We start from the raw sequence: 26263 nt of genomic DNA, 5'->3' as shown, positions 1-26263 counted from the left end.
CCACCCTACCCTAATTATCCTCCTCCTCTACCACTCCACATCCACCCTACCCTACACACTACACTCCTCCTCTACCACTCCACTCTGCATCCACCCTACCCTAGTTATCCTCCTCCTGTACCGCTCCACTCTGCATCCACCCTATCCTAACTATCCTCCTCCTGTACCGCTCCACCCTCCATGCCATCCTCCCTTGCTTCCTTCCACCACCCAGTTCTACCTCCCGACTCCATCCATCGACTTATGCACAAGGGGGGCAGAAAAGCTAGCCTGGTTGACACCATCCGGATGCATGGTTTCATTCCGTAGATCCGTCTGGACTCAGTCATGTTAGTGGGTGGAAGTAGCCAGTTCTTTAGCCCAGTGGTTCTCAAACTTTTTGAGCCGCGACCCCCAAAAAACTTTAGGCTGGGGTTCGCGACCCCCCCCCCCCCCTCTCGCCACTACCCAACCCGACAGTGCGCACGCATTCACACACTGATTGCACTCACTGACTCACTGAAATCGTTTTTATACTTTATATAGCTTCCGCCAAGAAACTCCGCTGTTGCATACTCCTGTTCTTGTATAATTGTTGTTATAGGCCTTTTTCACAGCAGCCATTTTGTGTCTAAAAGGCAGGAGGTAACACAGGTGCACCAAAACATTAATTAGGGTTTCCAACGTCCACTCAATTTAGGTGTTCCAGTGCTGGGGCCCTAATTAGTGAGTTGGTTGCACCTGTGTTTACCCTGCCTTTTAGACACAAAATGGCAGCAGTGAAAAAGGCCCATTCAGTCTATTTTTGCAAAAACTGCACTTATGGCTATTTAAACTTGATGAACGTTGATGTTACTGCTTCAGCCGGAGAGCCACGGAGGCAGCCATTACTGTTTTGCCAGCCGGCGTTCCTAATTGGTCGGTTACAATGTCAACTACGAGGCAGGTCCCTGATTGGCCCTTCTGCGTTGTGGAAAGAACGCCCCCCGAAAGCGCCCGCCCCGGAGCAGAGGCCAGACGGTCTCAGCAGAACGAAACACAAATGTGAGTTCACGTGACCGGATGGTTTACCAGGCGACAGAAAAGCCACCAGTCTGAAGCAAATGACCCTAGGAAGGATGCTCATTGCTCATTGCTTAGAAATGGCTACTGTAGAGGAATGTCTACAGTGGCCTTGTGGTCTGAGTGTCCGCCCTGAGACTGGGAGGTCGTAAGTTCGATCCCCGGCCGAGTCATACCAAAGACTATAAAAATGGGGCCCATTTGCCTCCCTGCTTGGCACTCAGCATCAAAGGGTTGGAATTGGGGGGTTAAATCACCATGTGATTCTGGAGCGCGGCGCACGCTGCCGCTCACCACTCCCCCAGGGGATGGGTCAAATGCAGAGAACAAATTTCAGACATTGTGTGACAATCAGTGGGACTTCACTGCCAGTTGCTGCTAGAAGAAAAAGTTGAAAAGAAGATGGCACGTGCGTACTTTAAATAGGTTGAGATTGAGAATGCAAGGTAGGAAATATTCTCTCATTTTGCTCATATAGAACTTAGATGAAGAGTTTAGGTGTCAGAGTCTCCTGAGGTGCTGCCACTGCTGTTACAGTGACAGTACACCGGAAACGTCTTGGTTAGCAGGTGTTCACTTAGCAGTATCTGCATTTAGCACCTCTCCCTGAGATTCTCCAGAACCAGTGTCGTTTATCTCTGCCTGACACCAAATGAGCCTACATTTAAGTGTTAACTGCGACCCGAAAAAGACCAGGTATGATGTAACAAGACCTACCGGCTGTCTAAAGACCAGGTATGATGTAACAAGACCTACCGGCTGTCTAAAGACCAGGTATGATGTAACAAGACCTACCGGCTGTCTAAAGACCAGGTATGATGTAACAAGACCTACCGGCTGTCTAAAGACCAGGTATGATGTAACAAGACCTACCGGCTGTCTAAAGACCAGGTATGATGTAACAAGACCTACCGGCTGTCTAAAGACCAGGTATGATGTAACAAGACCTACCGGCTGTCTAAATGGTTAAAGACCAGGTATGATGTAACAAGACCTACCGGCTGTCTAAAGACCAGGTATGATGTAACAAGACCTACCGGCTGTCTAAAGACCAGGTATGATGTAACAAGACCTACCGGCTGTCTAAAGACCAGGTATGATGTAACAAGACCTACCGGCTGTCTAAATGGTTAACTCATTGAGTGCCAGCCACTTTTGGAGAACGGACGCTCCCAGTGCCAGAGTTTCAGAGCGTTTTCAGTGATTTCTCGAGGCCCACAGAATATTGTGTGATATTACTATGTAAACACTGAACACGCACAAAGAACGATGAGACTCTATTCTATCATCTGCAAAAAAAAGTTTATTGATCCCATTTTCCGTTCTTTAGTTATGAGCCGGAGAAGATAGCTTGATTCATCCAAAAACAACAATTTTTTTCTAGAAGCTGAGATAATTGGCCTTTTGTGAAATTAAACATTTCAAGCACACACTGACTCTGAAGCTAATCTTTTCTAATGTAGTCACACCTCAAAAATAATTTCCTTCAATAAAACAGTTTAGGCCAGGGAATTTTGTTTGGCAGAATAATATTTTTAGCTACAACCAGCAGCGCTGGCCCCTGCGTGCGCTGCTGGTTGCAGCTTCTTGCTGGTCTTGATTTGCTGCTGGTGGGCATCGGATATTCTGGCTTGCGTTTGTCAATCCTGTCCTGCTGCCTGGGTCTGTCTGGGTGTTGCGCGCTGCTCTGCGTGCCCCCCCCCCCCCCCCCCCCCCGCCCCGCCCCGCCCCGCCCCGCCTCGCCTCAACTGCACACTCCTCCTCCTGTCTGTGGTGGCTCTCTGCTGAGTTTGCTGTGCGCACAGTGAAGGGTGCAGCTTTTTTACAGCGTTCCGCGTGTGTTTGTCACCGGCAACGATGCTTCCAGTTGAGAATAATAACTCCACGGTGTGGATGTGCGGATGTGCTGTCGCAACCGACACAGAGCGGCTCAATTGTGGGAGCAGATTGGCTGCTGCAGGCACAGCTGCAGTAACGTGCTTCAGCATATCGATGCATACGGATGCGATGCGATTTCCGTTTCCATAACGACTTCTTCTTTGTTTTTTCCTTGCCTTTCTGTTATGTGGAGAGCACTGTCGCCACCTAAGGGTTCTGTAAAATAGGTTATAGACCTCCAATAGCTACAATAGTTGTACCAGAGATGTATCAGGGATTGATCCACGTCCCCCCGTCAAAAAACGCAATTGACGACAACCGTCGTCATTGGCACTCTACGTCAGTATTTGAATTGACGACAGCTGTCGTCATTGGCATTCAATGAGTTAAAGACCAGGTATGATGTAACAAGACCTACCGGCTGTCTAAAGACCAGGTATGATGTAACAAGACCTACCGGCTGTCTAAAGACCAGGTATGATGTAACAAGACCTACCGGCTGTCTAAAGACCAGGTATGATGTAACAATACCTACCGGCTGTCTAAATGGTTAAAGACCAGGTATGATGTAACAAGACCTACCGGCTGTCTAAAGACCAGGTATGATGTAACAATACCTACCGGCTGTCTAAATGGTTAAAGACCAGGTATGATGTAACAAGACCTACCGGCTGTCTAAATGGTTAAAGACCAGGTATGATGTAACAAGACCTACCGGCTGTCTCAAGACCAGGTATGATGTAACAAGACCTACCGGCTGTCTAAAGACCAGGTATGATGTAACAAGACCTACCGGCTGTCTAAAGACCAGGTATGATGTAACAAGACCTACCGGCTGTCTAAAGACCAGGTATGATGTAACAAGACCTACCGGCTGTCTAAATGGCTAAAGACCAGGTATGATGTAACAAGACCTACCGGCTGTCTAAAGACCAGGTATGATGTAACAAGACCTACCGGCTGTCTAAAGACCAGGTATGATGTAACAAGACCTACCGGCTGTCTAAAGACCAGGTATGATGTAACAAGACCTACCGGCTGTCTAAAGACCAGGTATGATGTAACAAGACCTACCGGCTGTCTAAAGACCAGGTATGATGTAACAAGACCTACCGGCTGTCTAAAGACCAGGTATGATGTAACAAGACCTACCGGCTGTCTAAAGACCAGGTATGATGTAACAAGACCTACCGGCTGTCTAAATGGCTAAAGACCAGGTATGATGTAACAAGACCTACCGGCTGTCTAAAGACCAGGTATGATGTAACAAGACCTACCGGCTGTCTAAAGACCAGGTATGATGTAACAAGACCTACCGGCTGTCTAAAGACCAGGTATGATGTAACAAGACCTACCGGCTGTCTAAAGACCAGGTATGATGTAACAAGACCTACCGGCTGTCTAAAGACCAGGTATGATGTAACAAGACCTACCGGCTGTCTAAATGCTTTAGATCTCAGGAGGACAACAATAAAAAAGGTGGGAAGAAGTGCATTGCTCTACACAGGGGGAGAGGAGTGGAACAAGATCCTAACCAAATTAAGAATTCTCTGAGCGGTTTTAAGAACCTTCTGAAAAAATACCTGCTGAGTAAACTCGAGTAGTGGGCGGAATCTCTTCTTTTATTTAGTCTAGCTTTTGAACATGTGTTGCTTGTATCTCTTGTTTTCCTTTATTCTTGATTGATCTGTAATTGTTCATTTTATGAAATGAGTTACTACTGTATCTCCTGTTTTTAAGACCAGGGACCATGTTGGAAATAAGTGTCTGCACTTTTACATGTACATCCCTTGGATTTTGCTGTCTTTTATATCCAAATAAATTCAAATCAAATCAAATAATGAAATCAAAGAAAGACGCAAATAAGACCCTCATATCCAGAAATATTCGGTGACATCACTGCGGACGGGAAAGGAAGAACGGAAAGGCTCTGCAACGACCTCACACTGATGAGCGGCCTCACTTTGACATCAGAACATTCATTTTGGAAATGACACAAGAGGTCCGTCAGTGGCAGCAAAAACATGAATCACAAGGTCACTCCCCTGACAAAGACTAATGCTCTCATCTCCGCCTCTTGGCTTTCCTCAACAGAATGCCAGTGCTCGCCATATTGTTGGGGCAGCAGGAATTTCAAACTGCTATACAAAGACATGTGTTTCAGAGTCATGCTCTACCAAACGGGCCACATGTTGTTTAGCGCTGGTGTTCTTCTGGACTCTGACAGAGAGGTCATGATATTTGGCTCAAAACACAGACGGCTGATTCACATTCAACAACATGAGAGACATGACCCGAGACCAGATGCCTTGTAATACCAGGGAAACTCTGAGACACGTCCACAAGATGTTGAATCTACGTGCTTAGGTCTATTCACATGGAGGTGGTTTGGGTGATCAGATCTTCTGTCCACTCTTGAGTGCATTTACACCAGGATTTGATTGATTTGATTTGATCTGCTCTATGTCATATTCCCATTACAGTCCGTTCACCCAGGACATATGGTGTCCATTAGGTGTCTTTTTTTAGCACGTTTTTCCAGATTTCCTCCCCGTTTTTGACCCAATTGTACTATTGCCCCCAATCCCCTCTTCCAGAACAGGCACCCCGACCAGACACGGGCAATTGTGCCTGTATGGACGCCCGACCAAGCCGAACGTAACACGGCGGCTTGACAGGTGTTGAAAATTAGCGTTCCGCTATAAACACACATAATATGTTACATCTCCAATGCTCTGTGATGTCCATATGAAATAAACTTAACTTAACCTACTACGACCTTCACGTTGGTAGGCTCTAGCGCTGCACTACCCGGACGCCCATGTTATTTGTCTTAGGTGTCCATATGTTAGGTGTCCATATGTTAGGTGTCCATATGTTAGGTGTCCATATGTTAGGTGTCTTTGAGTTTGGGTATGTGCCTCCAGCAGGAGTTGATTCTAATGTAGGCGGCTGATCAGAAATGGCTCGAACTGGAAGCAAAACACAACAAGGCTCCTTCTGTCTCACTGTATCATCAGAATTTCTCATGGCTACACCGATCCTAACTTTACTCGGCCGGCCTGTGTGTGTGTGTGTGTGTGTGTGTGTGTGTGTGTGTGTGTGTGTGTGTGTAAAGTTGGCAGGATCAAGTGGAAACATACCAGTTTCTTTCACTCTCTGCTAGTAAGTAAGTTTTCCTATCTTATTCCGTGCCTAATCATATTTTTGCAGGCTTTTGCGCAGCGTACCATAACCTGTACTCAGGTTACAAAGCTACTTGTTTGCAGTGACAGTCTATTGTCCAGCCGACTGGCTTTGCAAGGACTTGGGAAGAATCTGTGGAAGTTGTCTGGTCAAAAACATCAGCAGTTTTTTTGACTAAATAATAATAATAATAATAATAATAATAGCTTGGATTTATATAGCGCCTTTCAAGGAACCCAAGGCCGCAAAAAGATGACGGACACACAAAGAAGATAACAAAGAACAACAAAGAACAGAAGAGACTAGATGCCGAAGGCTGTGGTGAACAGGTGGGTCTTGAGTAGAGTCTTGAAAGTAGCCAGTGATGTAAATGTTTGGTTCCACTTATTAAAGAATACTTAAAAGAGCCCAGCTTAATAATCTCAAAACACTTCTTTGGGTACTGGAAAACTAAAGCTTTAGGTCACTATTGAAGCCTTCATTTTCACTGGTAGCCTACTTAAGATTGACTTAATGTTATGTAATGGAATAAATATGGTGCCCACTGGGTTGGAGCGCACACAGCTAACAGCTCTGTTGAAATATCATCTAAAAGGAAAAGGTTTCACATTGCCCCAAAAATTGATTTCTCATTCCTCCCTCATTTGGGACCTAAGGGCACCAAGCATGTACCAAAACGACAGAAGACATTCCCTAGGATTATGGTCAGATGATATCTGAAGAACCATTTCTATAGTTTTACATTTGGCAGGCACTCTTAATAAGCACAGTTACTTACAAGCATGCGTCGATAGAATAAGCTTAGATCAAGTTTAGAACATTATTTGATCAATGACTTTTAAACAGATTATCCTGTAGTTACCCAAGCCTGGAATTAAAGGGATAGTTTGGTTTGTTTGAAGTGGGGTCCTATGAGGTACTGTCATACAGTCAGTGTACTGGGTAAAGCACTCTGGACGCATCGCGCACCGAGATAGGAGAACTGCACTCTAGCTGTGGCAGGCACAGAGAGCTGTCTGCTGAGTGTGAAGGGGGCCATGAGCAAAAACGTTAACAAAAAAAGAAAAAATACATGCAATGCTTCCATACTGCTCACCTGGTGTAATCCAAGTCTCCACAAGCCCTGAGATGCCAAGTTGACTTGAAAAGATGTAATTTACAGCCTGTTTTAGCTGAAATCTTCACTGTAGCCAGGTTGTATCCTAGCTGTTGTACTTTCAGCCGCTAGCTCCAGTGCAGATTTCAGCTAAAAACAGCTCCTGCCACAGCTGGAGTGCAGTTCTCCTATCTTGGTGTGCGATGCGTCCAGAGTGCTTTACCCAGTACACTGATTATATGTGAGTACCTACCTAATAGTGATGTGTCCAGAGTGCTTTACCCAGTACACTGATTATATGTGAGTACCTCATAGTGATGTGTCCAGAGTGCTTTACCCAGTACACTGACTGTATGTGAGTACCTCATAGTGATGTGTCCAGAGTGCTTTACCCAGTACACTGACTGTATGCAAGTACCTCATAGTGATGTGTCCAGAGTGCTTTACCCAGTACACTGACTGTATGTGAGTACCTCATAGTGATGTGTCCAGAGTGCTTTACCCAGTACACTGACTGTATGTGAGTACCTCATAGTGATGTGTCCAGAGTGCTTTACCCAGTACACTGACTGTATGCAAGTACCTCATAGTGATGTGTCCAGAGTGCTTTACCCAGTACACTGACTGTATGTGAGTACCTCATAGTGATGTGTCCAGAGTGCTTTACCCAGTACACTGATTATATGCAAGTACCTCATAGTGATGTGTCCAGAGTGCTTTACCCAGTACACTGACTGTATGTGAGTACCTCATAGTGATGTGTCCAGAGTGCTTTACCCAGTACACTGACTGTATGTGAGTACCTCATAGTGATGTGTCCAGAGTGCTTTACCCAGTACACTGACTGTATGTGAGTACCTCATAGTGATGTGTCCAGAGTGCTTTACCCAGTACACTGACTGTATGCGAGTACCTCATAGTGATGTGTCCAGAGTGCTTTACCCAGTACACTGACTGTATGTGAGTACCTCATAGTGATGTGTCCAGAGTGCTTTACCCAGTACACTGACTGTATGCGAGTACCTCATAGTGATGTGTCCAGAGTGCTTTACCCAGTACACTGACTGTATGTGAGTACCTCATAGTGATGTGTCCAGAGTGCTTTACCCAGTACACTGACTGTATGCAAGTACCTCATAGTGATGTGTCCAGAGTGCTTTACCCAGTACACAGACTGTATGTGAGTACCTCATAGTGATGTGTCCAGAGTGCTTTACCCAGTACACTGACTGTATGCAAGTACCTCATAGTGATGTGTCCAGAGTGCTTTACCCAGTACACTGACTGTATGCAAGTACCTCATAGTGATGTGTCCAGAGTGCTTTACCCAGTACACTGACTGTATGCAAGTACCTCATAGTGATGTGTCCAGAGTGCTTTACCCAGTACACTGACTGTATGTGAGTACCTCATAGTGATGTGTCCAGAGTGTTTTACCCAGTACACTGACTGTATGTGAGTACCTCATAGTGATGTGTCCAGAGTGCTTTACCCAGTACACTGACTGTATGCAAGTACCTCATAGTGATGTGTCCAGAGTGCTTTACCCAGTACACTGACTGTATGTGAGTACCTCATAGTGATGTGTCCAGAGTGTTTTACCCAGTACACTGACTGTATGCAAGTACCTCCTAGGACCCCACTTCAAATTAAACGAGGCATCTCGCGTGCATAGCAGCAGACTGAAGACATCAAAGGGAATCAATGGCTACAGCGCTGGAGAATGTCAGATCGCTTCCCCACTGGTCTGAAATCAATCAGCTACTAGCTACTACTGCCTGATTCCATTTGTAAAAGCAAATGCAGATATTTCAAAGAACGAATGGAACTGACGTAATATTTCACCTGTAAGCAGATTTCTCATGGATGATCTATAACGTGACCTTTGCTGCAACATAAGGCCTTCGTGTAAAAACAGTTGTGTAAAAAGAAAATGCCGACCCCGCAGTTTGATCTTTACCTGGGCTCAATCATGACTTCATACATTCTAAATAATTAAAGCACAACATGCATTAAGGAGTGCTTGATTGATCTTATCTTGCAAGTGTTTACTTCTGTCAGGAAGGAAGGTGTTACTTAACAGACACTGAACTTTAATTTATGGTAGGGCGCACGCCATTTTTGTCAAGTGTCTTGCGACAGAAATGAAAAAAGTTGCACACCCTTTTTTATTGATACTTCAGCAGCGAGCGGTTTCAGTTGTCTCCATGGTAACAGCGAGCCGCGCCCCAGCAAAAGTGTCTATCCCATCCTCGGCTTGACTCCGAGCCGTCCGAGCAACAGTTTGTTTTCCTCTGAGTTCAAATCACTGTAAAAACATCTCGCCTGAGTCCTTCATTTAAAAAGTAGCCACAGACCCTCGTATGTGTATCTATTCTCCCCGCATGGGTTTTGACAGACAACAGCTCGCCTTGCTTCTCTTTTCAGAGAATCGCTCCACTCCTCCACACCAGCCCTCTCTGTTTCCCCCTGCTGGCAGGGCAGGCTGGCTGTCAGACACCGCCACACTGACAGACACTGACGGAACTCTCTCTCTCTAGCCAATCACAGTGCACCGCTACACTGACGGAACTCTCTAGCCAATCACAGTGCACCGCTACACTGACGGAACTCTCTCTCTAGCCAATCACAGTGCACCGCTACACTGACGGAACTCTCTCTCTAGCCAATCACAATGAGCGACAAAATATGGCGGTGCTGTCCGCAACATAAGATTCTCCAGGTAGGTGACACACCAAAGAAAAGTGTGGAGAGACACTTTTTTCTGTCTCTTCTGGCGTCATATCTGTCGAGAGACCGTTGAAGTGTTGAGAGATGAAGCGTAACTTGGGCTTTATTCTTCTGTAGAGCCATTAATGTGAAGCAAGTAAATTTTTTGCACATCCTGTTTATTATGCAATAATTTATAACATTGTTTTCCTTCATATTCCAAGAGCTCAAGCGTACGATAAATATTAAAATCTAAAAGAAATAGCAATAAATGGCTGAGGTAAACGTCTGATTTACTTGATCTGACTCCAATATATCTATGAACGGCCAAAACTGATAGTGATCCACAAAGGTAGCCATAGAGCTGGAGGAACAGGAAGCAAAGATTGTGATCAGTGATGTTAATCGTCCTGGCATGAATGCTGCAAAATAGCGATCCAGGACGACAGCCAAAGCGCCAGTGCAGCAAAATAGTGATCCGTCAGAATCAGCAGTGATTTAGAGCAGACACATTTTTTCATATCAAGGACCCCTAGCCCACATTAGACCCATGGACCCCGTCCCCATTTGATGAGATTTTGTCTCTCAGATCCAAATCGGAGAATATTTTATCGTTAGATGTGATTTGGTCCAGATTTTCATGATATCTGCATTGCGAGAGAGATAACAGAGAAACTATGATCAAAACAAGTCAGTCTGCTAAATACATTAATTGTGTCAACTTCTTGTAAATAAACTAATGCTGAAGTTTAACAACTGATCATTTTAGTGGGAACCCCCTGGAGCCCCCCTCAAGGACCCCTGCTGGTCAGGTCACGCTGGACCGCACATTGAGAACCACTGATTTATTGCTTGGATTCGTCATGCTGCCTGCTACACAAACAGCTTTTACATTGGCTACTACAGCTACTTTGACTAAAGCGACGACAATACCAAGTGGAAATATCACACGCTTACTTCATGCATTGTTTATGAATTAACGCTTTGTCCAATTCATTCCATGTCTGCAATCATCAAGGTGTTCAACAAAGAAGGAGAGCAGACGCTTTGCACATCAACGCTCCTGGCTTTGATCTCTTAATTTCATAACAACGTCTTGTCGACTGTGTCTGGAAAGCCGTCTTCAGCACCGCGCCGCACGCAGCTGGAATTTGCTCTGTTCCAACCGGGGGCAAAGAGGCTATCTAACCTCACACGGGTTATGTGACCTCACACGGGTTGTGTGACCTCACACGGGTTATGTGACCTCACACGGGTTGTGTGACCTCACACGGGTTGTGTGACCTCACACGGGTTATGTGCGGTGGGTGAGCTGAGTGTTTTCGGTGAAATGGACAAGGCACTGATGAGGTCAACTATGGAGTCATTCATAAATGATGAGGGGAGAGAGAGAGAGACAGGGAGAGAGAGAGAGACAGGAAGGGAGAGAGAGAGAGACAGGGAGAGAGAGAGACAGGGAGGGAGAGAGAGAGAGACAGGGAGAGAGAGAGAGAGAGAGAGAGAGAGAGAGAGAGAGAGACAGGGAGGGAGAGAGAGAGAGAGAGAGAGAGAGAGAGAGATCGTCACCCTTGTCAAACACTCTTCATCCTGCAAAGGGCTTGGAGACTTGCTACCAGGACTTGAACCTCTCCAGTGGTGAAGTGGAGGAGCTGTACAGGTGCAGTGACTATATACTGTATGCACAATCATACATTGCACACCTCTGATTTCATATTAGCACATAATGATACATTTATAAGCAAGTACCGGTACTTTCTCACCAAAAACTGCCTGCTGTGCTGTCACTATAGTGGGGGATGAAATTACAACATTAGTATCCCCATGACAGAGTATTGAGGCTATTACAGTTTCTGTTCTCACTCTCAAAAAAGGGACATTATGATACTGTGGAAGTTAAAGGGACATTATGATACTGTGGAAGTTAAAGGGACATTCTGATACTGTGGAAGTTAAAGGGACATTCTGATACTGTGGAAGTTAAAGTGACATTCTGATACTGCGGAAGTTAAAGTGACATTCTGATACTGTGGAAGTTAAAGGGACATTATGGTACTGTGGAAGTTAAAGGGACATTCTGATACTGTGGAAGTTAAAGGGACATTATGATACTGTGGAAGTTAAAGGGACATTATGGTACTGTGGAAGTTAAAGGGACATTATGGTACTGTGGAAGTTAAAGGGACATTATGATACTGTGGAAGTTAAAGGGACATTATGGTACTGTGGAAGTTAAAGTGACATTCTGATACTGTGGAAGTTAAAGGGACATTCTGATACTGTGGAAGTTAAAGGGACATTATGGTACTGTGGAGGTTAAAGGGACATTATGATACTGTGGAAGTTAAAGGGATATTATGGTACTGTGGAAGTTAAAGGGACATTCTGATACTGTGGAAGTTAAAGGGACATTATGATACTGTGGAAGTTAAAGGGACATTCTGATACTGTGGAAGTTAAAGTGACATTATGGTACTGTGGAAGTTAAAGGGACATTCTGATACTGTGGAAGTTAAAGGGACATTCTGATACTGTGGAAGTTAAAGGGACATTCTGATACTGTGGAAGTTAAAGTGACATTCTGATACTGTGGAAGTTAAAGGGACATTCTGATACTGTGGAAGTTAAAGGGACATTCTGATACTGTGGAAGTTAAAGTGACATTCTGATACTGTGGAAGTTAAAGTGACATTCTGATACTGTGGAAGTTAAAGTGACATTCTGATACTGTGGAAGTTAAAGGGACATTCTGATACTGTGGAAGTTAAAGGGACATTCTGATACTGTGGAAGTTAAAGGGACATTCTGATACTGTGGAAGTTAAAGGGACATTATGATACTGTGGAAGTTAAAGTGACATTATGGTACTGTGGAAGTTAAAGGGACATTCTGATACTGTGGAAGTTAAAGTGACATTATGGTACTGTGGAAGTTAAAGGGACATTCTGATACTGTGGAAGTTAAAGTGACATTCTGATACTGTGGAGGTTAAAGGGACATTATGGTACTGTGGAAGTTAAAGGGACATTATGATACTGTGGAAGTTAAAGGGACATTCTGATACTGTGGAAGTTAAAGGGACATTCTGATACTGTGGAAGTTAAAGGGACATTATGATACTGTGGAAGTTAAAGGGACATTCTGATACTGTGGAAGTTAAAGGGACATTATGATACTGTGGAAGTTAAAGGGACATTATGGTACTGTGGAAGTTAAAGGGACATTATGATACTGTGGAAGTTAAAGGGACATTCTGATACTGTGGAAGTTAAAGGGACATTATGATACTGTGGAAGTTAAAGTGACATTCTGATACTGTGGAAGTTAAAGGGACATTCTGATACTGTGGAAGTTAAAGGGACATTATGGTACTGTGGAAGTTAAAGTGACATTATGGTACTGTGGAAGTTAAAGGGACATTATGATACTGTGGAAGTTAAAGGGACATTCTGATACTGTGGAAGTTAAAGGGACATTATGGTACTGTGGAAGTTAAAGGGACATTATGATACTGTGGAAGTTAAAGTGACATTCTGATACTGTGGAAGTTAAAGGGACATTCTGATACTGTGGAAGTTAAAGGGACATTATGGTACTGTGGAAGTTAAAGGGACATTATGGTACTGTGGAAGTTAAAGGGACATTATGGTACTGTGGAAGTTAAAGGGACATTATGATACTGTGGAAGTTAAAGGGACATTATGGTACTGTGGAAGTTAAAGGGACATTATGGTACTGTGGAAGTTAAAGGGACATTATGGTACTGTGGAAGTTAAAGGGACATTATGATACTGTGGAAGTTAAAGTGACATTCTGATACTGTGGAAGTTAAAGGGACATTCTGATACTGTGGAAGTTAAAGTGACATTCTGATACTGTGGAAGTTAAAGGGACATTCTGATACTGTGGAAGTTAAAGGGACATTCTGATACTGTGGAAGTTAAAGTGACATTCTGATACTGTGGAAGTTAAAGGGACATTATGATACTGTGGAAGTTAAAGGGACATTCTGATACTGTGGAAGTTAAAGGGACATTATGATACTGTGGAAGTTAAAGGGACATTATGATACTGTGGAAGTTAAAGGGACATTCTGATACTGTGGAAGTTAAAGGGACATTCTGATACTGTGGAAGTTGTGCGCTAGCGAAACGCAGAGACAAGAGTTAAAAGATCACCCTTCCTTTATTTCAACAACACAACTTCGCTTCCTAGTTGTGCCAGACCACAAAATGAAATCACCCCCCAGGGTGTATGGGAAACGTATAGTTACCAATCGACTAGTCTCAACGCCAGACCCATGAGAGTTCTTACACTGATACACTACGTTACTGCATGCTGCAGAGCTCTCTCTGGGTCTGGGACACTTCCCCCCAGCTGGCTGGTTATTAGGGATGGGCATTTCTAGCAAAAACACTATTCGAAATTCGCTGGCCAAATTCGAATTTAATTCGAATTTCGAAAAAAAAAAAAAAAATGTAAAAAAAAAAAAAAAAAAAAAAAAAATTGTTGTGAGTGAAATGTTGCATTGTCTCCCCTGATTCTAAGTCTACGGCTTTATTAATTAATATAAAAAGCTTCTGCTGTGGATTTTTAGCTCAAACAAGCATTGCACCACTGAAGTAAAGAACATGTTACATGACATTGACATTTTCGAAAATAAAAAACAGTTTTGACAATCATGAGTGGTTCATTAAATATTTAGTAGGCTCAGGTCTGAGTGCCAAAGGGGTGCCAAAGTCACCCCCTCTCCCTCTTCATGGGATTTCATCTGCCATTAATTTTTCCATAAACCTTGCTTAAAATGCTTATAAAAATTGTTTTACTTGCTCAAACCAAGCGATTTGACTATACTTAGAATCAGGGGAGACAATGCAACATTTCACTAAAAAAAAAAAAAAAAAAAAAAAAAAAAAAAATTTTTTTTTTTTTCGAATTTCGAATTTCAATAATAAAAGTCGACCTTGATAATAACAACGATTATTCGAAAATTCGAAATTCGATGCCCATCCCTACTGGTTATGGGAGGGAACCGTTCACTTGGCCAGTGATATGCCAGTGATGGATTCAGTCCTCCCCAATCAGTAGTGACTTTGCGGAGCCCATTTTTCAAAACCGCTCTCTCATCGGTGCTATGGTCACTCATTCAATTTCAACCCGCCTTCAAAAACCAGCAGTGGCTGTGAAGTGGCACAGACTCATTTATGTAGTATGCGGAGCGCAGCGATTCAACGTAATATTTGAGTCTGGGGAGAGACTACCAATCGAATAACAGTAGCGTGACTGTATTGTAAACACATAAGAACATGGGAGAGATTGCTGTGAATTATCCATAGTGTTGTGAAAGAAATTCATGCATAATAATCATGAAACCATGATTTTTCCTCCGTCTATAATCGTACCATCAAAATAGATCATCGTTGCATTCCCAGATGGACTGGGCTGCAGGCTGGCTCTTGACAGTAGTCAAGCAGCTCAAAACATGGCAACAGCATCAAACAGACCAGCATGTCTTGAACTGGATCCCCACCTGAACCAGTTGACAAAACAAGTGCCAGGAGCTAAATGTGGACCGATGTCTCTAATGGAGCCGAAAGACGAACACCCAAAGTGGACTAGATGATTGGAAATGACATCTTCTCCGTTTTCTTTTTCAGTCCCCCCCCCCGGTTTGGCACAAAAGGGAAAGGCTTTGGCCACTGCCAACAATTCCCCTAAGTAGGATAAAAGTGTGTTCAGCTCAGGAACCTGCCTGTATTTGATGTAGTCCAGTTCTGTTTCAACCTTTCCTGGCCAAATCTCCATTATGACAAATCACAGCTCATGGAAACACATCGAGCTGGCCTTGAAAAATGTTAGAAAAACAAAAAATGGTTGTGGTTTAAAACTCTGCTGCACCAAATGTAAAGGAGGAAAATGATACTGCTGAAAAGCTTGACTGTCTGTCACCTTTGCGTCTCCCAGTGAGTTTGCAGTGGAAGGGACCATATGATGAAAGTTACTGTGTGTCCCATAGAGAAGGGACCATCTGATGAAAGTTACAGTTTGTCCCATAGAGAAGGGACCATCTGATGAAAGTTACTGTTTGTTCCATAGAGAAGGGACCATCTGATGAAAGTTACAGTTTGTCCCATAGAGAAGGGAGCATCTGATGAAAGTTACTGTTTGTCCCATAGAGAAGGGACCATCTGATGAAAGTTACAGTTTGTCCCATAGAGAAGGGACCACCTGATGAAAGTTACTGTTTGTCCCATAGAGAAGGGACCACCTGATGAAAGTTACTGTTTGTCCCATAGAGAAGGGACCATCTGATGAAAGTTACAGTTTGTCCCATAGAGAAGGGACCACCTGATGAAAGTTACTGTTTGTCCCATAGAGAAGGGAGCATCTGATGAAAGTTACTATTTGTCCCATAGAGAAGGAACCATTTGATGAAAGTTACAGTTTGTCCCATAGAGAAGGAACCATCTGATGAAAGTTACAGTTTGTCCCATAGAGAAGGAACCATTTGATGAAAGTTACTGTTTGTTCCATAGAGAAGGGACTACCTGATGAAAGTTACTGTTTGTCCCATAGAGAAGGAACCATTTGATGAAAGTTACTGTGTGTCCCATAGAGAAGGAACCATTTGATGAAAGTTACTGTTTGTTCCATAGAGAAGGAACCATTTGATGAAAGTTACTGTTTGTTCCATAGAGAAGGAACCATTTGATGAAAGTTACTGTTTGTTCCATAGAGAAGGGACCACCTGATGAAAGTTACTGTTTGTTCCATAGAGAAGGGACCACCTGATGAAAGTTACTGTTTGTCCCATAGAGAAGGGACCACCTGATGAAAGTTACTGTTTGTCCCATAGAGAAGGGACCATCTGATGAAAGTTACAGTTTGTCCCATAGAGAAGGGACCACCTGATGAAAGTTACTGTTTGTCCCATAGAGAAGGGAGCATCTGATGAAAGTTACTATTTGTCCCATAGAGAAGGAACCATTTGATGAAAGTTACAGTTTGTCCCATAGAGAAGGAACCATCTGATGAAAGTTACAGTTTGTCCCATAGAGAAGGAACCATTTGATGAAAGTTACTGTTTGTTCCATAGAGAAGGGACTACCTGATGAAAGTTACTGTTTGTCCCATAGAGAAGGAACCATTTGATGAAAGTTACTGTGTGTCCCATAGAGAAGGAACCATTTGATGAAAGTTACTGTTTGTTCCATAGAGAAGGAACCATTTGATGAAAGTTACTGTTTGTTCCATAGAGAAGGAACCATTTGATGAAAGTTACTGTTTGTTCCATAGAGAAGGGACCACCTGATGAAAGTTACTGTTTGTTCCATAGAGAAGGGACCACCTGATGAAAGTTACTGTTTGTTCCATAGAGAAGGGACCACCTGATGAAAGTTACTGTTTGTCCCATAGAGAAGGGAGCATATGATGAAAGTTACCGTTTGTCCCATAGAGAAGGGACCACCTGATGAAAGTTACTGTTTGTCCCATAGAGAAGGAACCATTTGATGAAAGTTACTGTTTGTTCCATAGAGAAGGGACCACCTGATGAAAGTTACTGTTTGTTCCATAGAGAAGGGACCACCTGATGAAAGTTACTGTTTGTCCCATAGAGAAGGGAGCATCTGATGAAAGTTACTGTTTGTCCCATAGAGAAGGGAGCATCTGATGAAAGCTACTGTTTGTCCCATAGAGAAGGAACAACCTGATGAAAGTTACTGTTTGTCCCATAGAGAAGGGAGCGTCTGATGAAAGTTACTGTTTGTCCCATAGAGAAGGGAGCATCTGATGAAAGCTACTGTTTGTCCCATAGAGAAGGAACAACCTGATGAAAGTTACTGTTTGTCCCATAGAGAAGGGAGCGTCTGATGAAAGTTACTGTTTGTCCCATAGAGAAGGGAGCATCTGATCGGATGAAAGTTACTGTTTGTCCCATAGAGAAGGGAGCATCTGATGAAAGTTACTATTTGTCCCATAGAGAAGGGACCACCTGATGAAAGTTACTGTTTGTCCCATAGAGAAGGGAGCATCTGATGAAAGTTACTGTTTGTCCCATAGAGAAGGGAGCATCTGATGAAAGTTACTGTTTGTCCCATAGAGAAGGGAGCATCTGATGAAAGCTACTGTTTGTCCCATAGAGAAGGGAACGTCTGATGAAAGTTACTGTTTGTCCCATAGAGAAGGGACCATCTGATGAAAGTTACTGTTTGTCCCATAGAGAAGGAACCATTTGATGAAAGTTACTGTTTGTCCCATAGAGAAGGGACCACCTGATGAAAGTTACTGTTTGTCCCATAGAGAAGGGACCACCTGATGAAAGTTACTGTTTGTCCCATAGAGAAGGGAACGTCTGATGAAAGTTACTGTTTGTCCCATAGAGAAGGGACCATCTGATGAAAGTTACTGTTTGTCCCATAGAGAAGGGACCATCTGATGAAAGTTACTGTTTGTCCCATAGAGAAGGGAGCATCTGATGAAAGTTACTGTTTGTCCCATAGAGAAGGGAGCATCTGATGAAAGTTACTGTTTGTCCCATAGAGAAGGGAGCATCTGATGAAAGTTACTGTTTGTCCCATAGAGCCGAGGGAACAGGAGAGCTTCTTCCTGGGAAGCACACTCTGCTCTCATACAAAACGGATACCTGCTCTATACAGGATACAATGTCATCTGCACACACGGTTTGCCTTAGTGTTTCCAAACCAAATACATAAAGTAATACACAAGTAATGCCACAAAAAGCCATACAGACTAGATAATATAGTTGAAGGCTGCATCAAGTGCATTTCTATTATGACTAGATCTCAACTCTTTTATAATTGCACACAATGTTATGCATTTAGACTACACCAAGGAAACATCTGGCTTACTGCAATCAAGTCCAGGGTCACTCAAACAGCCTTCATCAAGTTTGCTGTATAGGAATAAACATGGATGTGCATTCTGCCCTCAGTGACAGACAGGCCTCACCTACCAGGATGTGACAGCCTGCTCTGACAGCTCATCTGCTGCAACAAGCCAACCAGAGTGAGTCACACTAGCACCGGAAGTACGCCGGTTGTACTTTCAAAATAAACAGGTAATACAGGCAGGGATGTGCAGAATATTGAACCGATATGGATTTTTGAAGGACTGCTAATGTGTTTCACCTGAAACTGCTGACAGCCAAAACATTATGGCTATTTTCTCTAAAAGTTGTTAAAGTTTGACCATGTTCATATCAAAACTGCATCATGTCAGTCAGCATGTTTTCCCTGTATCTGTATTCTTAGCAGGGTAAAGCTTGCTTCTGAAATAGCATTTAGACTAAACACTTATTTGAAACATCGAGGTACTACTAATAATGATAACACATATGCATATAACATACTAAACAGTAAACACAGAATCAAACAATGATGGCTATGTCATCATTACAACTGATATCAGTCCATGTGTCCATGTGTCATGCGGTAGTCAACCTTGATTACTGGGGGCAAAAAAGATAAAAAAAAAAAAACGTGGCATGATCAAAATACTCAGTGGCATAATCCTATAATAAGAATGATGGCATTAAATATGGAATGAAACTGTAGCTGCATAGTTTATTTTGAAAACTGTGAACGGAAGTCTCATTGTTTTCGTTCTGGCTAGCCTGACGTTGGTCACTTTAAAGTAACCTAGCAGGGGAAAGCTCTAGCTAATTTGAAGAAAAACCAAAATACACACTGTATTTGTGCTGCTGCAGAACTAAAGACCACGTCAAGAACACTGTTGACGCGAATGAGACGTTATAACGCAGACGGCAGCGAATAAATGATAAGGCCGCACAATCTCACAAACAATCCCAGACAATGTGATTTTACAAGACTACACCCCTCTCGCCTCGGGCTAACTCCGTTTTTGTTTGACAGATTTCCAACGCTATCAGACTTGCCATCCCCGTTTGAGAAACTACTGCCAAAAAGGACATGAGAGAGACGTGATTTATAAACATTTCAGCGCGTCCGCCCGACTGAAGTTAGAAAGACAGTCAAGGGCAATAATATCTCACCATTAACTGCAACTGGGAGCTATTGACGTTGTTCTTTCGTTATGCACTAGAAATGATACTTACAGTGGGAAGATATTGTGTAGGCTATCTTTATCAATCGTGGCCGCTTCTGTCCCGATCCACAGCGTAGCCTGACCTCACAGACGAGGCTTTCTGCTCACGCCAGGGCTGTTTGTTGAGAGGAAAGTCAACGCCAAATGTGTATGTTCCGATTTAAAATGTGTGTGGAATCTGTTAAGAAGGCAGCGCAGAATTCCATCTGGTCTTCCAACCAGTATCAAGTTAGCCCGAGCAAAATCTACGACTTCCGGTTAGAACCTTCAAAATAAACCCCTGGCGGACTATGCGAGTATGGGTTACGACCTTACGACTTTTTACAGGTGATATAATAAGGTACCAAACTTAGAATTTAGTATATATTTAGGGAATAATATGTAGTAATTGAAAATACTGCTTATATGTAAATGTTATTTTTCTTGTTCTGTACAAGTCGACGATATAATTTAGAAGGCGAAGTCGCCTTACTTCCGCTAGTAGTCTGTGTAACTCTGGCTAGCTTAACGCAGCTGTATATTTCCAGCCGAGACTCAGGGACCCGTTCGAATACTTTCAAAACAAACGGGCCCTATCGCCTTCCCTCAGGCATAATAACCACATCTTATGCCATTCAAACATTTGTAAGTACATAGATTTAATCTAATTTGTAGCATACTCAGCGGGGGCTGGAACGAAAGAAGAACACGGACTAAAGGTGAAACTACAGATCCCAGGCCAAATCATGGCTGTCTGAAAATGGAAAAACGCTCATTGGACGTTAACTGTCACGTGGTTTAAATAAATTTCCCGGATTATGAATTAAGGGAATGTGGGGATTTCGCAAATTATCAATGAGTTGTGTTGATAATTATTGTTACTAATAATTATTAATTACACAGAGAAAACTACATAACAATTTTTCAAATGACAGTCATGACAAAATCCCTTAAAGAGAAAACCATCTCAGACTTTATTAAAGCTGCTTCTCCTATTACATACAATTCAGAATTACATATTTACACAAATATACACAGATATGTAGGCATATCTCCGGCTCATTATAATATATTTATATCAACATACTATACTCAATACTCAGTAGATACAATAGGAAAATAAAGACAGTAGTCGCTGCAATGTGCTGCATAAAATGAAACTAAAAAAATACAAATAATTCAATAAGCTTTATTGTGCGACCGTGATCGGACGCTGACAATTTTAGTGCCCGCATCAGCTTTCTGGGCGGAAAAAATAAAACTCTCACAATATACAGTACAATAGTGCCTGGTAAAAAAAGATTCAAGCCTTTTTTAGCATGAGAGCTTCAGAACATGCCACAAATACTTGAGTGAGATACACAGAGACAACAAGACTCACAGGAACCGGATATACATGATCTCCAGGTAAAGAGTGTGAGGTATGGGGGTGGGCTGTACAAATGTAACATTTATTGTTCGCTCTGACAGGTTAACTCACACTGATCGACACATAATGCCAGCCACAGTTTACACTCTGGTTTAGCTCACAGTTTAAAAAAAGGCCTGTAAACCAGTTTCTTCCTCTTTTGGGAGAGGAATCTTTCAGGCTGATAAATTAGATTTGACCCGAAATGCCAATGCGAGTGCTGATCGTATTCAGGATGGAATCTGATTTTCCACCACGCATCTTTGTTCTCATCCCAGGCCAAAGGACAAACAAAATGTGTGTGTGTGTGTGTGTGTGTGTGTGTGGGTAGATGGATAGGGGGCACTGGGGGATTGGGTAGTGCAACAGCACATACTGTGATTGGTATTTTTGCGACTTAATATTCAGTTTACACATTCAACATTGAGAATGGAGGCAGAGAGGAGTGTGTCACTGCAACTTGTTTCCCCAAATCTGCCTTGGCTGCGATGCATTGTAGGCCTGTACAACACAACGTGGGTGGTGTCTATTTCCTGGGTCTTTTACTTTTCCTTCTCTATTGCCACACTTGGACACTGCGGTACCAACCTGTGCCAACATCCTCAATTCCACCAAACGGAACGAACCAGGGCCTTTCGACTTTTGTACTCCTCACCCACGCCAAGTAGTTCATTTCAAAATAAGAGCAAAATAAATAACCCCCCCGCCCCCCGGATAGAGTTCACTGCAAAATTAGAGCCCCCCCCACTCCCCGGCATCTAGTTCACTTCAAAATAAGAGCCCCCCCAGCTACATTGCGGTGTGGAGTAAACAAGCGGCAAGCGGTGTAAACATGTCGAGCAGGTCTGCTGGTAAAAGTGGCCATTGTCACATGCCTGAGTTGGGCTGGGAGCGCATGGAGGACAAAGGCTGCCTTTGTTCCCACAGTGCACGAGTTGGGGGGGGGGGCATACCCAAAACATAGGTGAGCAGGGGGGGGGGGGGGGCACGAGTTGGGGGGGCATCTTTTTTGTAGAGATAGCTAGATTTAAATGGGAGGCTGTTGCTGCTAGCGGACACTAGGCGTACTCAAATTGGGGTCCTGGAATAGAAATTGAGGGAGTTAAGAGACTGGAATGACTATTGTGATGCATATATTTCACTCTCATCACTATTAGCTGCCCATTACAATTTAGACTGTCGAAATAGACAGATAAATCCAGAATGGATAAACTTAAAACACACACACACAACATAGGCCTGCTCGCCAATTCCCTGTTAAAGGAAGGCTCTTGCTCCAGTCCAAGTGGCTCTGCTGCTTGTGATTGTGCTTGAGCTCACAGTGCAGGGTTCTGTCTGGATGAGCTCACAGTGTGGGTTCTATCTGGATGAGCTCACAGTGCGGGGTTCTGCCTGGATGAGCTCACAGTGTGGGTTCTATCTGGATGAGCTCACAGTGCGGGGTTCTGCCTGGATGAGCTCACAGTGCGGGGTTCTGTCTGGATGAGCTCACAGTGCAGGGTTCAGTCTGGATGAGCTCACAGTGCAGGGTTCTGTCTGGATGAGCTCACAGTGCAGGGTTCTGTCTGGATGAGCTCACAGTGCAGGGTTCTGCCTGGATGAGCTCACAGTGCAGGGTTCTGTCTGGATGAGCTCACAGTGCAGGGTTCTGTCTGGATGAGCTCACAGTGCGGGGTTCTGTCTGGATGAGCTCACAGTGTGGGTTCTATCTGGATGAGCTCACAGTGTGGGGTTCTGCCTGGATGAGCTCACAGTGCAGGGTTCTGCCTGGATGAGCTCACAGTGCAGGGTTCTGTCTGGATGAGCTCACAGTGCGGGGTTCTGTCTGGATGAGCTCACAGTGTGGGTTCTATCTGGATGAGCTCACAGTGTGGGGTTCTGCCTGGATGAGCTCACAGTGCGGGGTTCTGCCTGGATGAGCTCACAGTGCAGGGTTCTGCCTGGATGAGCTCACAGTGCAGGGTTCTGCCTGGATGAGCTCACAGTGCAGGGTTCTGTCTGGATGAGCTCACAGTGCGGGGTTCTATCTGGATGAGCTCACAGTGTGGGGTTCTGCCTGGATGAGCTCACAGTGCAGGGTTCTGCCTGGATGAGCTCACAGTGCAGGGTTCTGCCTGGATGAGCTCACAGTGCAGGGTTCTGTCTGGATGAGCTCACAGTGCGGGGTTCTGTCTGGATGAGCTCACAGTGTGGGTTCTATCTGGATGAGCTCACAGTGTGGGGTTCTGCCTGGATGAGCTCACAGTGCGGGGTTCTGTCTGGATGAGCTCACAGTGCAGGGTTCTGTCTGGATGAGCTCACAGTGCAGGGTTCTGTCTGGATGAGCTCACAGTGCAGGGTTCTGTCTGGATGAGCTCACAGTGCAGGGTTCTGTCTGGATGAGCTCACAGTGCAGGGTTCTGTCTGGATGAGCTCACAGTGTGGGTTCTATCTGGATGAGCTCACAGTGTGGGGTTCTGCCTGGATGAGCTCACAGTGCGGGGTTCTGCCTGGATGAGCTCACAGTGCAGGGTTCTGCCTGGATGAGCTCACAGTGCAGGGTTCTGCCTGGATGAGCTCACAGTGCAGGGTTCTGTCTGGATGAGCTCACAGTGCGGGGTTCTATCTGGATGAGCTCACAGTGTGGGGTTCTGCCTGGATGAGCTCACAGTGCAGGGTTCTGCCTGGATGAGCTCACAGTGCAGGGTTCTGCCTGGATGAGCTCACAGTGCAGGGTTCTGTCTGGATGAGCTCACAGTGCGGGGTTCTGTCTGGATGAGCTCACAGTGTGGGTTCTATCTGGATGAGCTCACAGTGTGGGGTTCTGCCTGGATGAGCTCACAGTGCGGGGTTCTGTCTGGATGAGCTCACAGTGCGGGGTTCTGCCTGGATGAGCTCACAGTGCAGGGTTCTGCCTGGATGAGCTCACAGTGCAGGGTTCTGTCTGGATGAGCTCACAGTGTGGGTTCTGTCTGGATGAGCTCAAAGTGCGGGGTTCTGTCTAGAAACTGTTATACTGTGTTCAGGTCATGGGAGTAACAGCTGGAACATTGTGATTTTTTTAAAGTGAATTGTTTTCATGTTTAACACATATTTTGTGATGATACATTTGAGTTCACTTTTTACAGCGAATCAAACATTGGAATGTTGACCACAAACCAAAAATCCAGCAATTAGTTGTGTCCTGCTGTGGTATTTTAAGAGATGTGACCACAAAAATGACTTAAGTGATGAAAAAATGAAATAAAATATTCCCTGCACTTGACCAAAGGTATTTCATTGTTCCAATTGGACAGTCACATCTTCCATCTTTCCCATCGGACCTGAATGCAGCATTATGTCAGCATGCTTGAACAGAAAAAATTACAAGCCGACCGCAGCTTGACGCCGCGAATAAAGTCGCAATCACCTGCGTCCCACGGAGGGAGCTCTATAGGATTTCCTGGAATTGCACCCATTCCCCCGCCGTGCCCCCGCCCCCATTCAACCTGCTCTGCGATGCTGCAGCATACAGTCCAAGGGGGTTTGTGTTGCAGCCGGTTGCTAGATTTCACAGTGTCCGCTTGGCGTTTGACACCAAAGCCGACGTATCGTGTCGTGTGAAATACCAGTCTGATATCTGTATGATGTTTCACACAGAAATCTGTCACTGTGTTGCAATGTAGCAGTGAGTGTGTGTGTGTGTTTAGTTTTTTGTTTGCTTTTGTTTTTTCTTTTCTTTTCGGGGGGGGGGGGGGGGGGGGGGGGGCACTAGGGTTTGACTGATACTGATATTTTTGTGTTGTAGTAAGCTGCTGATATGTAGTGCTCGTATTCTTCAAATTGGACCGAATTACAAGATTTGAGTGCAATACTGAGAGACTGTTGACTTGTGCCAGTTCCAGCTATGTAAACAAAGCTTCTGAACTTTGTTTACATAGTGATGCATTAGATTGAAGGCATTTTCTTCACTCTCTGAGAGTGAGCGAGTGAGTTTGCACAATTATTCAAAGGGAGTGATGCATCCTTTTCAGTGATTTATCTATTTTGAGGAACTTCATGATTTCTTTCCTTACTTTTTATTTTATTATTATTTGTTGTGCTTGTCATGGGAATGAAACAGACTTGTATTTTGAGTTAGGATAGATTTAAGAAAGTTTGTAAACAGTTCAAATCACAGTGTGATTTTCTTTTGGATTTAAGTTGCCAATAGCGGATATTCAATATATTTTGGGGAAAAAACAACAAAACAAACAAACAAAACTGAGTGAGGTAGGTTTCACTGTAGGCTTTCCAGACTGACAGAGGAACTTCCCTTATATCAGAGGTGTGTGATGGTGACTGGCCATCTGATGTTCAATAAATGCCAAAGCGATACAGTATATCACTCTAACCCCACACAGTGCCAACAGGAAGTGGGTATAATACTGCTGAGGGGAGGGAGGCCATATTTCATGTGTGATTAGGCTGACAGGTGACTATAAACAACACCCAGGAAAAGGTGTGTGTAGGCGATGGCTAAAACACCGGTAACTTCTCCATAGCAGTTTTGGGTTGGTCAGGTGTGGAGCTTTTTAGGGGTGTCCTGGTCGGCGGTGTGATGGGAAGTCAGCCCGCGGTCAGGGTTTGATGTCGGAGAAGCTGGTGTAGGTCTCGCTGCAGCTGGAGGAGGTGCTGAGGTTCCCAGAGACGCTGCCATCTGCAGGACAAACACACACACGACAGGAATGTCACAGAAATCACTTCCTTTACTGGAGGGCAAAGTCACCATTTTTAAGGCTGGCATGACTCTTCATCATGTCAATTCATAGTATAGTTGTTACTCATTTAGTTTGGCCACTTTGTTGCAGTGCTGCCTTTATGCCGTGGCAGCAGTGAGGGGGGCGTGGCAACAGTGTGTGTGTGTGGGGGGGGGGGGGGGGGGG

At 44.2% G+C, this 26263-nt stretch overlaps 2 protein-coding genes across 2 annotated transcripts in view; both read right to left on the bottom strand.

Annotated features, from left to right (window-relative positions):
- The window catches only part of cab39l (calcium binding protein 39-like), a 42081-nt gene extending 21878 nt beyond the window's left edge, over positions 1-20203 (bottom strand). Inside the window, exon 1 of the mRNA XM_083633934.1 lies at positions 20004-20203. The gene's annotated coding sequence lies outside the window, so the exon portion shown is untranslated. The remainder of the gene's footprint in view (positions 1-20003) is intronic.
- A 5701-nt stretch (positions 20204-25904) lies between these two features.
- Positions 25905-26263, bottom strand: part of LOC310772738 (guanine nucleotide exchange factor DBS-like) — a 153793-nt gene continuing 153434 nt past the window's right edge. Inside the window, exon 33 of the mRNA XM_083632647.1 lies at positions 25905-26037. Coding sequence (XP_083488773.1) covers positions 25958-26037 — 80 coding nt within the window. The 3' untranslated portion in view covers positions 25905-25957. The remainder of the gene's footprint in view (positions 26038-26263) is intronic.

Source organism: Poromitra crassiceps, assembly GCF_964638095.1.
Source record: "Poromitra crassiceps genome assembly, chromosome: 3".
Taxonomy (NCBI): Eukaryota; Metazoa; Chordata; class Actinopteri; order Beryciformes; family Melamphaidae; genus Poromitra; species Poromitra crassiceps.
The sequence above is the reverse complement of the archived record's forward strand: the minus strand, read 5'-3'. Positions and strand labels throughout refer to the sequence as shown.